We start from the raw sequence: 13,249 nt of genomic DNA, 5'->3' as shown, positions 1-13,249 counted from the left end.
ATGCCCCATCCACGGTAATCGTGAGTACGGGTCCCATTGCCATCCATGGGCCGGGCATGATACAGGGCGCCACCCCCACCGGTTCCCCTGCCGGGAGCATTGTCAGGTCCCGCGGCTCTTCTGTGGGTGAGGACATCCCGGTTAGTGAACCCTGTCCGGAGGTTCCATCTAGGCCCACATCTCCCCTTGCCGGTTACCAATGGGGTGATGACCCGGCCCCGGAAGAACCGGAGCTGGAAGGAGCCGCGGCGCGGCCGCTGGACTCCGTTTATTTTTTCCTGGACCCCTCTGTGGTCCCTGGCTCAGTTGAGCCCCCGGCTGGAACAGCCGACACCCCGGGCGACAGCGCTCCTCCCCCTGAAGGTCCGGAGGATGTTGCTGCACCTGCAGTGCCCACTACTGCCACCGGGTGTCCCCAGCCGGCACCTACTCCCGCTGAGGAAGCACAGGATTCCTTATTGACTCTGGATCCTGTCCCTGTGGAACCCAGCGAAGATGCAGAGTAATCCCTGAAGGGCTGTCGCCCTCTACAGGTACTATGTCCATTGTACATATTGTGTATAACTCCATTTTCCCCAAAGAGCCAGAGACAGTCCTGAGACTCTTACCCTTATTTATCTCAGTCCAGAGATTATACGCTGTCATGTGCTATGATAGCATCCCTTCCTCTGCCACAGCAGAGATGTCATCAAAGGACTCTGTCCCTCTCCAAATAGAGGAGACCCTTTGCTTCTTCATTGCACTTTTCCCCACATCAAGGGCTGTACCCAGGAGATGGACTTTGTCAGTAGAGACCTTCTGAGAGACTGTTGCCAGATACTCCAAGGAAAAGTTGCTATTGAAATGATTATATTGCACTTAATGCCTTCCTTTTTAGGTATGGACATTCTGCTTGCACTTTTTATGCCTTTCCTTTTCAGGAAAAGAGACATTTGCTACCGTGCTACTCTGAGTAGCCTATCTATCTGTAACGTTATGTTATAAGATGTGTACCCATTGGGCTGCTAAGCCAATGTGAGTTTGCTAACCTGTTGCACACTGTCATACATGCCAGTAGTATGCATTAACCCTTTCATAGGCTTTCCAGGTTGTAGTGTGGCTGTGTCGGACCGTCTTTCTATGTAAAACACTGACCGCTACCTGATCCCTCAAACTGAGGTTTGCACATGGGGGTAGTCCGTAAACTGCGGGTCTTTAGGGGACCGGGGGTGTTACACAGATAGCACCTGGATGCCACTCATACATGGGTAAGGTTGTCAGTCAGGAGGTACTCGTGTCGCATATGCTCATGCAATGCAGATAGACACCATATAATTGCCGCCAGGGAAGAAGCGTTGATCAAACAAATATACAGGCCTTGGTGCAAGGAGTGGATTACAGGACATGACACCACACCTTTCCTACTGTACAGTTCGGTTTAATGGCGTCAGCGACCAACTGTCATACAGCTACATACTTTTGTCTTAGTCCGACACCAACCCAGGTGCCTGTCTCCAGGACCATGGGCGGTTTGTCCCTACACCTCACATAGCCTGCACTTCCCAGAAGTGCCCTTAGCCCCCTCTGTGCCCCAAAACAACTGTAGTCGAGCCGAGGGCGGCTCTTTCAATTGCCCCCGGGGTATGCAACACCCTCGCCAATGCAATGGCGAGGTAGTGCTTGCGAATACGTCCCATCTGTAGGTAACACCACATTACACTACATGGTCCTTATAGGATCAAGGGGAAATTGCAGTGGTTAATCCTGCCTGGCAAGGCAGATGTTAATCTGTGATGTAATTATGTCAACCAATGTCTGTCTTACATCCTGTCCCTGTGAGCTGAGATGTGATTGGAGGAGCAGCCACCACCTGATCAAAGGGAGGTAATAAAACCTCTGGCCAGGAGTGTTCTGGAGTTATCTGAGTGAGTGAGTTATCTCAGTCTAGCCCATACCAGAGCAGGAAGAGCTTAGCCCCTGCCTCTGAAGAGTGGAGCATTAGACTAGAGTTAGTGTAGTGAGGAAAAGGGGTATCATCTTACCTTTGAAGGTGATACCTGAAGCCCTACAGGACAAGCTGAAGCTTCCTATCAGGACACAGCTGCCTCCCAGCCTGCCCTCTACATCCAGGCTGGTGAACTATCTCCTGAGGCTCCCTCCAACTCACATCTCGGCACCCTACCTACCTGTTAAAGGCACGTTTGCTGCGGTTCCTGCGGTTCAAATAAAGAACTGTAAGTTGTTTTCTTCAACTTCTGTCTCCGTCTGGTCCCTGCTAATACGGCTGCCTTCATCACCGGCACCCTGTCCATCACACAGAGACTCACACTCGGGACATTAAGGGGTTGCCCCAGGGAGATCCGCTATAGCAGCCGCTCCCTCATCATTTCTTGCCAACACCACCCTGCTGGAGACCTGCCAGGCTGTAGGACAGCCCTCCGGTTCCCCCGTACCAAGCACCGTGACAATAGCGTGCTTAGGCCGCAACCGCCAGCCACTCCGGTATCGCGGGCCCGGCTGTCTCCAGGCCTCAAGGGCTAGGCCCCGGTGGGGGATGTTGCACATACACACACCTTCATGCAGCCATGTGCACACACATATGCACACGCATACATGCAGCAACAGGCACACACATAAACAAACACACAAATAAATACAGTCACACACACACTCAAATACATGCAGCCACAAGCAAACACATATACATACACACATGGTGAGTGAAACACATGGACAGGCTAGGCAATTGCCCAGGGCCCCCCTCCCCAAAAAAGGTCTCCAGACATGGGCACATTTGGGTGGGTGACTCTGGCCGCCGCCGTAATCACCCACCTCTGCAAGTCTTTACTATCTGACTAATATATCAACAGCACTTGAGTGGCCACAGAGCCGGATACACAAGACGTCTGAGCGCCCCGCTCTGTACACTATGGGGGGCCCAGGTGTGGGACCTCATCACACCCCGTCCTGATCTCCCTATAGGGCCACAATCTAGCAGGCGATCCCCTATGTTTAACCCTGTAGAAGACATGGTCATAGTGATTTTGGCGTCTATAGTCCCTCGCCGTGACGATCATTGTCATAGCAACCCTGAGGTCCGATAAAGACCCCAGGGCTGCCTCTAGTAGCAGAAGCTTACAGCACGATGTAACAGTGCCGCTGTCAGCCCATGTAATATGCTGCAGTACATTAGTATAAATGGGGCATCGCCGTAATCATGACCTCCCAGAGAATAAAGAGAACACATTATTATTATGGTACGATGAACGTCCGGGGGAAAAAATTATTATTCGCTATTCAATCCCCTGGAAATTATGTACCTGAAAAGTGGATCTCATCCACCAAAAAATAGTCCCCCAAATGTCCAAATTACAAAAAAATAAACATTTTATAGCCTGTACAATGTGTTCCATTTTGTTTTAACCCCTGTGAAGCATTTAAAGGGTTAACACACTTCTTAAAGTTGATTTTTTTTCACACATTGAGGAGTGAAGTTTCTATAATGGGGTAATTTATGGGGTTTTACTGCTATTTAGGCCTCTGAAAGTCACTAAGAGCTGAGCATGTGCCTCAAATTTTGGCGGTTTTGCTGATTTTCATAAAAATGAGAAAAATTGCACCAAAAATTGTAAACCTCCTAAACAACCTAACAAAGGCATAAAACCCTGAGCCGATATAAAGCATTTGGGAAATGTTAGTTATAAAGTTACTTGGGTGCTGCAACTATCTGCCTGGAAAGCAGAACATTTTGAACTTTGAAAATTTTTGCCAAATTTCAATTTTTTTCGTAACGAAACACAAAAGACATCATCAATTTTTTTTCTATTACTTTGAAGTACGGTGTGTGACGGGAAAACAATCTCAAAATCCCTTAGATGTGTTAAAGCGTCACAAAGTTATAACCTCCTAAGACACAGGGCAAATTTTAAAAATCAGGCCTCTTCCTAAGGCCCTAAAATGGCTCAGACCAGAAGGGGTTAATCCTTATTATTATAATTAATGTCAAAAAACAAAACCCATTGTGGCCCAATGCATATATATTAATAATAATAATAACTAGGGGTTCCTGTAAGTGACTGTGGTATTTTTATGTGCGCAGTGTGGAGATGAGTGGGAGACATCTGATAATGGATTCAGCAGTGATAATCCATGGCCGGGAGGAGGGGAGATGTAGTGCTCTACCGGATGGAGCAGATGTGTCACTACTAAAGTGTGATATCAGGGGGGAGGCTGCTGCACACACATGTGGTGCGTGCTGTAAAAGGCCGCTGTATGGGGCTCCTTCCACCAGCGGGGCCTGGAGCTGGACAGCTGAAGCCCTATGTCACAGTCCGGTGGCTGTCTGCATTAAGAAGGGGCAGATATTGGACACAGCCGCGGCCCCCGTCTCCATCTGGGCCCCTGTTGCACCTTCTGCACCTATCACACGCTGGAACCCATGTGCCATTCATCCCATCTCACAGGAATCTTGTGGTCACCCATGTCCCTGTCTTCTCCTGCCCTCACCTGGTTACTAATCATTACTATTACAGTGTTAGAACTGCCCTGAATGAGGAGCCATCACCTCCAGCCCCAGAGGATCCTCTCAACACCGGGGAGAAAATCACAAACTGCAGCAGATTTTTCATATTATAATTTGCTGTGATTTTAGGTTTGTACAGTTTTGTATATTTGAAGCAGATCTTATGATAACTCTAAGAACAGAACAATCCCCAACACAGGAAAATACAAAAAGGATTTGTTTAAAAAGCCAAAAAAATGAACATTCAAAATGTAAAACAAATGTCGGAAGTTTCAAATTTAGAAAAATAAAATGATTCAAACATTAGGAAAAATATATGAGATGATAATGATCTGCTTCTCCCATAAGATTGTATGATGTATCCTGTAAGTAGAAACCTACCTGTGTGTGACCTACCTGTGTGTGACCTACCAGTGACCTACCTGTGTGTGACCTACCAGTGACCTACCTGTGTGTGACCTACCAGTGACCTACCTGTGTGTGACCTACCAGTGACCTACCTGTGTGTGACCTACCTATGTGTGACCTACCTGTGTGTGACCTACCAGTGACCTACCTGTGTGTGACCTACCTGTGTGTGACCTACCTGTGTGTGACCTACCAGTGACCTACCTGTGTGTGACCTACCAGTGACCTACCTGTGTGTGACCTACCTATGTGTGACCTACCTGTGTGTGACCTACCTATGTGTGACCTACCTGTGTGTGACCTACCTGTGTGTGACCTACTAGTGACCTACCTGCAAGGGTTGCAGAGTTGGATCCTGTTACTCTAAGTGTAATGTGAGGAGGATAAGTTTATATGTGACTGGTGAGCGGAGACGTCTCCTGCGGGATGTGATGTTTCCTGACTTCTATCTTCTCCGTGTGGACGGTGACTCCGTGTAGATGAGGCCGAGGGGACACGTAGGACACCAGAGATTTCATCAGGACAGGGGTGTGGGAATCTCTTTTTCATACAGCGCCGTGCAAAAGATTTAGGCAAGATCTTACAATCAAACAGTGAACCCGCTGTGCCATCTAACTGGTTTGGCTTTGGGCCACACACGATGGGGCTTATCCCTGGACCTCTCCAGTATTCACCCTTTCACCTCTGTACAGGGATCTGGACTTTGCTGTGGAGAGATCGCAAGGCCGCAACCTGTTGTGGTGGTCCCAGTGTAGATAGCAGCAGAAACGGGGTCAGGCAAGGCGCGTGGTCAATAACAGTCCATAGTCAAGGCAGGCGGCGTCCAATCAGAATCCAGAGACAGGCAGAGGGTCGTGGCAGGCAGCACAAGCCGGGTCATTTACCTGGGAGCGCAGATCAGGGTCAAGAACAAGCCGGGGGTCACATGGGCAACGGACAGAAACAAAATACCACATAGCAGGACTAGCAAGCTGGGAATCTATGCTCAGGCACAGCGAAGAGGGCATGCTGGGGTATATGGAGGTGGCTGTGACAGTCTAGCTTGGAAACGCTCTAATGGAGCTGAAGCACGCTGAAGGTAAGCCTGCAACAGGGAACACAAAAAGGGGCGGATCCCATGGTCAGCGTTACAATACCCCCCCTTCCACTTATGTCCCCTCTTCTTGGGACCAGAACCGGACAGAAACATCTTGATAATCAATGTTCTCCTCGGGTTCCCAAGACCTCTCTTCAGGACCGAATCCCTTCCAGTCCACGCAATAAAAGCTTCTCCTTCTTATTCTCTTGCTATCCGGAAACATAAGTGACACCACCAGGAGAAGGAGCAGGAGCAGAACTCTTAGGCGCCTTTCACACTTGGGTTCTGTGTGTGGCTTTTGCCCCACAGAACTTGCATTGCACTCTGACCTATTGTAATCAATGGGCTTTTTCAGACTTGCATTTTTCACAGACACCCGTGCATTTTTTTAACGCATGTTTGAATCTCAGCATGCTCTACTATATGTATGGTGAAAAACGCACCATACATGTCTATGGAGACGCATCAAAAACGCATTGCACTCTGAGACACATGCAAGTCTAATGCAAGTGCAATGCGTTTTACACGCATCAATTGCCATAGAAAAGATAGAGCTCAGCCCTGAGTCTTTTTCACGCACATTATCTGCACGTAAAAAATGCATTGAAATTGCATTTAAAACGCTCGCGAAAAACTGAGACACTGAACAAACTCTGACTGAAAACTGATTGCACTCTGATGAAAAATGTCAGTTTTTCACTGACCAAACCCTGATCGCCCCCTGATCAGACTCAGGAGACTCTAATCCAGAGCTGCAGCTTCCACAGTTTGGACACCGCTCCACCTCAATTATCCCAGCCTGCATCTATTACCAGGCTGGTGCACTATTCCTGCAGACCACTCTACACGACCACTCCAGTACCAGAATCCAGATCTGCTGTTTAACCATTTTGCCCCGTTGCCTGCTACCTGTTGTTAAATAAAGAACCGTGAGTTGATTTGCACAACGTTGCCTCCGTCTGTTCCCTGGATACGGCTGTTACCATCACGGACTCCCCATCCATTACCTAGGGACTCATCCAACAGACACTCAGGGGTTGCCCCAGAGAGAAACAAATACTTCAGCCTCTCCCACCACACACCAGCTGCTGGAGACCTGCCAGGCTGTAGGACAGCCCTCCGGTCCCCAAACCAAGCACCATGACCACAGCGTGCCCCAGGCCGCAACCGCCAGCCACTCCGGTATTCTGGGCCTCAGCTGCCTCCAGGCCCCAAGAAAAGGCTAGACCCTGGTGGGGGATGTTGCAAGTGGCGTCACGCACAAGATTTATACTTCTGGGCCTTATACTGGCGCCATAGACTGTCCTTTTTCTAAAAGACTGTGCTGCCAAACCCTGCTGCCATCCTGGTTAAGGCCCAAGTAATTGTGATCTACAACATAAACTGTGTTATTTCATCGCCACGTGCTGTTGACCGCTGCTGCTGCACCCATGAGGTTAATGCCTGCAAAACAACTGTGCCAGCTCTGTAGAAGTTCGCAAACCCCCAAAAACGTTGGATAGCATGGAGACCCAGAGGACAAGACCACTCCAGGACGGATTTTACTTTTTCTGGGTCCTTATGAAGACCCTTGTCAGACACAAAGGGGCAGATTTACTTACCCGGTCCTGTCGCGATCCAGCGGCACATTCTCCGACGCTGATTCGCGTTCTGCCGGAAATCACTAAGGTCGTGCGCCCGATGTCCACTAGGTGTCGCTGCTGCACTGAAGTGTGCCGGAGTTCACCTCCTACGTCTCGGTGTATGTGAGTGCTATTTTTGCGTCACAAATTTATTTTTTAAACTGCGGCTTTTCCGAATCCGTCAGGATTTTGACAGGTGAGCTAGGATTGGAGTGTTGTAGTGATACTGTGCTGACAGACAGGGAGGGTGAGCTAGGAGTGAAGTACTGTAGTTATATGGTGCTGACAGAGGGGGAGGGGGAGCTAGGAGTGGAGTGCTGTAGTGATACTGTGCTGACAGATGAGGAGGGTGATCTTGGATTGGAGTGCTGTAGTGATACTGATCTGACAGACGGGGAGGGTGATCTAGGAGTGCAGTGCTGTGATGATTAGGAGTGGAGTGTTGTAGTTATATGGTGCTGACAGAGGGGGAGGGGGGTGAGCTATACTTTGTGGACAAAAGAGGAGGTTTTTCTAGGAGTGGAGTGCTGTAGGCATACTCTGCTGACAGATGGGGAGGGTGAGCTAGGAGTGGAGTGCTGTAGTGATACTGTGCTGACAGATGGGGAGGGTGAGCTAGGAGTGGAGTGCTGTAGTGATACTGTATTGTGCTGACAGATGGGGAGGGTGAGCTAGGAGTGGAGTGCTGTAGTGATATTGTACTGACAGATGGGGAGGGTGATCTAGGAGTGGAGTGCTGTAGTGATACTGTGCTGACAGACAGGGAGAGTGAGCTAGGAGTTGAGGGCTGTAGTGATACTGTGCTGACAGATGGGAAGGGTGAGCTAGGAGTGGAGTGCTGTAGTAATACTGTACTGACAGATGGGGAGGATGAGCTTGGAGTGGAGTGCTGTAGTTATACTGTGCTGACAGATGGGGAGGATGAGCTAGGAGTGGAGTGCTGTAGTTATACTGTGCTGACAGATGGGGAGGATGAGCTAGGAGTGGAGTGCTGTAGTTATACTGTGCTGACAGATGGGGAGGATAAGCTAGGAGTGGAGTGCTGTAGTTATACTGTGCTGACAGATGGGGAGGATGAGCTAGGAGTGGAGTGCTGTAGTTATACTGTGCTGACAGATGGGGAGGATGAGCTAGGAGTGGAGTGCTGTAGTTATACTGTGCTGACAGATGGGGAGGATGAGCTAGGAGTGGAGTGCTGTAGTTATACTGTGCTGACAGATGGGGAGGATGATCTAGGAGGGGAGTGCTGTAGTAATACTGTGCTGACAGATGGGGAGGATGATCTATGAGGCGAGTGCTGTAGTGATACTGTGTGGACAGATGGGGAGGATGAGCTAGGAGTGGAGTGCTGTAGGGATACTCTGCTGACAGATGGGGAGGGTGATCTAGGAGTGGAGTGCTGTAGTGATACTGTACTGACAGATGGGGAGCATGATCTAGGAGGGGAGTGCTGTAGTTATACTATACTGACAGATGGGGAGCATGATCTTCGAGATCTGTTGCCACTAATGGTGACAATACACATAGAAAGTCTGCAGTGAGCTTTTCTGTCCCCCCTTGTGGTGCATATACATACAGCAAGTCTTCAGTGAACTCCTCAGCTCCCCCTTGTCTTGACTATGCATATACAGTCTACATTCTGCTCCTCTGCTCCTCTAGTGGTGGATTTTCATGTATTCATTCTGCAGTGACTTCTCAGCTCCCCCTAGTGGTGGCTGTACACATAGACAGTCTGCATTGAGCTTCTAAGGTCCTCCTTGTGGGAACTATACATACAGCCAGACTTCAGTGAGGTCCTCAGCTCCCCCTAGTGGTGGCTGTTCATATAGACAATGTGCATTGAGCTTATCAGCTCCCCTTGTGGGGACCATACATACAGCCAGTCTTCAGTGAGGTCTTCAGCTCCCCCTAGTGGTGGCTGTCCATACAGACAATGTGCATTGAGCTTATCAGCTCCCCTTGTGGGGACCATACATACAGCCAGTCTTCAGTGAGGTCTTCAGCTCCCCCTAGTGGTGGCTGTCCATACAGACAATGTGCATTGAGCTTATCCGCTCCCCTTGTGGGGACCATACATACAGCCAGTCTTCAGTGAGGTCTTCAGCTCCCCCTAGTGGTGGCTGTCCATACAGACAATGTGCATTGAGCTTATCAGCTCCCCTTGTGGGGACCATACATACAGCCAGTCTTCAGTGAGGTCCTCAGCTCCCCCTAGTGGTGTCTGTACACATAGGCAGTCTTCAGTGAGGTCCTCAGCTCCCCCTAGTGGTGGCTGTTCATACAGACAATGTGCATTGAGCTTATCAGCTCCCCTTGTGGGGACCATACATACAGCCAGTCTTCAGTGAGGTCCTCAGCTCCCCCTAGTGGTGTCTGTACACATAGGCAGTCTTCAGTGAGGTCCTCAGCTCCCCCTAGTGGTGTCTGTACACATAGGCAGTCTTCAGTGAGGTCCTCAGCTCCCCCTAGTGGTGGCTGTTCATACAGACAATGTGCATTGAGCTTATCAGCTCCCCTTGTGGGGACCATACATACAGCCAGTCTTCAGTGTGGTCCTCAGCTCCCCCTAGTGGTGTCTGTACACATAGGCAGTTTTCAGTGAGGTCCTCAGCTCCCCCTTGTCTTGACTATACATACAGCCAGTTCTATATTTAGTTTTTTTTATTTTTAATCAGTCGGAATCTTCCAACATCATTGAGTGAAGGTTCTGGTACCATAAATAGCCTTTCCTCTTTTAAAACATATAAGATTATAGGGATCTTCACAGCTAAACCCATAGGGAGCCAGGCCAGGAAGATAGTAAAAACCTAGAATGTCCTTCCCCCGCTCTCGCTCCCCATCCCCCTGGAGCAGCCCCCATTCTCCCTGTGTAATGTTCCATCACCGTTCTTGCTCCTGTGATTGGCTGCAGTGGTCACTGATTGTGTGTGCAAGGAGGCCGAGGCCGTGCCATGGGTGGAGAGCTACTGAGCTGGCTAAGAACTTTTTATTTCAACATCTTCCCCCTTGCCCCACCTTTGGGGTTTTCTAGTGAACCTTAGGCTCCCAGATATGACTCCCGGATGAGACACAGTTCTATGGTCATTGCCGCATCCCTCTCAACGGTACCGACCAGATTCAATCTATGATCTGGAGGTTCTGGCCGTAAACCAATGATTGGTGGGGTTTCTGTATCTAGAACCTCACACATACAGTAGCGGGTTATAATTTAGGTGGTTTGACATAATAACGACATAAAAAAAAGGGAAGGACCTCCAGCCATGAAATCCTCATGCTCTCAACACATACTTATACAATGGTTATTCCAAGACCTTTGAAGATCCACAAACTGCAGAACTAAAATTTGTTAGAATAGACCCCCCCTTCTTTCCCAAGTAGCTTAATTCTAGTATCATGTGAAGTGAGTAGATGCGATCAAAACAATGTGACTTGGTCATCTTAGTCCATGTCTTCTCACATATCCTAATAATTACACAGTGAAAGTAACGACGTGCATATAACTTATTGTAATTCTATCCTGTCTTCTTTGACTACATGATAACTCAATGCTCCCCTAGTTATTATTGTGCCCCATGTTGTGAGCATTTTGGTTAACCCCCTCCTTATACCCAAACATTTTCTGTAAGCTTATCCAGATCTCCTTCACCCTGACACCATAGATGATGGGGTTGATGGTGGCCGGGAGGAGGAAGTAGATTGCACTGGTTAGGTTCTGTATATCTACTGAGACTGATGTCTCCAGGCGATATATGAGGGCAGATAAGACGCTGCTGGCATAGATCATCAGGGCCACAATGATGTGAGAGCTACAAGTGTTCAGGGCCTTGTTCCTGGACTGTTTAAGGAGAAACATTGTAGTATGGAGGATGCTGAGGTAAGAGAGCAGGAGAAGACACCCATCCACCACCGTTATCACCATTCTCACCACCAGACCTATGGCTTGGACTCTGGAGATATCTCCACAGGCAAGTTTCAGGAGTCCCATGTTTTCGCAAACAAAATTAAGTATAACATAAGATTTACAAAACTTGACGGTTGTGTCAAGATAAACTATTGGAGTCATGAGTAGGACACTTCTGGCCAAACTTGCCAATGTCAGTTGAGTTAGAAAGCGATTTGTCATGATGTGGTGGTACCTCAAGGGTTTACAGATGGCCACATATCTGTCCAGAGCCATCAGCAGGATGACCGTGGACTCGAACGTGACAATGACGTAGATGAACCACATCTGCACCAGGCAGTCGTCCAGGGTGATCTGGTTCAGTTCAAAGGCTAAGCCTAAGAGAAACTTAGGCATGAAAGTGGTGGTACACGAGAGGTTGACCAGAAACAGCAGACAGATGAGATGATACATGGGCGATTGTAGAGTGGTATCCACCAAGATCCTGTAGATCAAGACAGAATTACTAAGAAGTACATGCAAGTACACAAGAAGAAACGGGATGAATAACAAGCCCCGGTGCTCTGTGATGCCAGAGAACCCAACCAGGAGGAAGTGGGTGTGATAATGGCTCACATTTGGGTTTGCAATTAAGGACTCCATGGAAGATGATGACACCTATGTAGGAGACAAGACAAACGTTAATAATGGTGGAAATACATGCAGTACATATCCTTTCTAGCTGGGAAAAACCCCATGTAATGTGACATTGGCATCAGAAGATGATCCAAGAAGCAGAACACATGAAAGTAAGACATTTTACAGTCATGGGCCACCTTAAGGTCACCGTGGACATCATGCCTGCATTAGCTCCATTAGCTTGAAGGGCTTATGAGCTGTCTAGTCTCAAGTGGTTTATCACCAATCCCTACTAGAAATGTCCCTGCACCCATAGCTTGTATCCCATTCATATATTTTGTGCCTGGATTTACTGAAAGGCAGGACATTGAAGTATTCCCTAGCCTGAGTCCTTTGGACTGGTGTGTGATAGGGTTATGATTATCTGACTGATTTAATTAGGTGGTTTAGGATACAACATAAAGGGAATTGTCAGAGAAGATAAAAGCCTACACATATGATGAACATATGGAACATGGTGGAACTGGATTACCATGGAAGATGGTTAAGTAAAATTGACTCATATCGAGGGCAGGATTGCAGTCCTAGAAGACCCATGTGAGGTGCACGTTGAGTATGTGCCCCTGCACTCCTTCCAGACACTTATACTTTAAAGGGATTGGCTCAAGAACATGGATTCCTTAGCCCCTAATGTATTGAGAGTCAGGTCAAGCATTCGTCCATTTACTCCATCTAATGTCTATTGGTGGTGCCATAATGAGCTTAGCTCTCATCTATCTCATAGTGGTGGATCAGAGTCTCTGAGACAACTGATCCCAGTAGGTTGCAGCATGACCTGAACACTTTTGTTCCCATCTCCTGTGAAAACTTGGGAAACCCATGATAATTCTTCTACAACCCCTTTAAGTCCTAGTTGAGAATAGTGAATGGGGTCATTAGATAGTTTCATCCTAAATCTAGGTTTTATACTCCCCGCTACAGCCTGTATCCGGAGATGAGTAGATCTTTTGGTGTCATGTGAGCCCTGGTAGTTTCTTCTGTCCCCGTAGGGATAAACCTGATCCGTGACACTGGAATGTAACATGTGACCGTCATATGTATATCACTGCTGTAATGTTCAC

At 48.3% G+C, this 13,249-nt stretch overlaps 1 protein-coding gene across 1 annotated transcript; it reads right to left on the bottom strand.

The window, feature by feature from the left end:
• Window positions 1–11,162: 11,162 nt before the first annotated feature.
• LOC140116375 (olfactory receptor 52K2-like) lies at window positions 11,163–12,152 on the bottom strand. Its single transcript, XM_072132903.1, has one exon. The coding sequence runs from the start codon at window positions 12,150–12,152 to the stop codon at window positions 11,163–11,165; it is 990 nt and encodes a 329-aa protein (XP_071989004.1).
• Between the last annotated feature and the right edge of the window lie 1,097 nt (window positions 12,153–13,249).

Source organism: Engystomops pustulosus, chromosome 2 (assembly GCF_040894005.1).
Source record: "Engystomops pustulosus chromosome 2, aEngPut4.maternal, whole genome shotgun sequence".
NCBI lineage: Eukaryota > Metazoa > Chordata > Amphibia > Anura > Leptodactylidae > Engystomops > Engystomops pustulosus.
The sequence above is the reverse complement of the archived record's forward strand: the minus strand, read 5'-3'. Positions and strand labels throughout refer to the sequence as shown.

Bases quoted from the DNA above. Each gene is read 5' to 3' on its own strand.
- LOC140116375 (XM_072132903.1), bottom strand. From the start codon at position 12,152: ATGGAGTCCTTAATTGCAAACCCAAATGTGAGCCATTATCACACCCAC.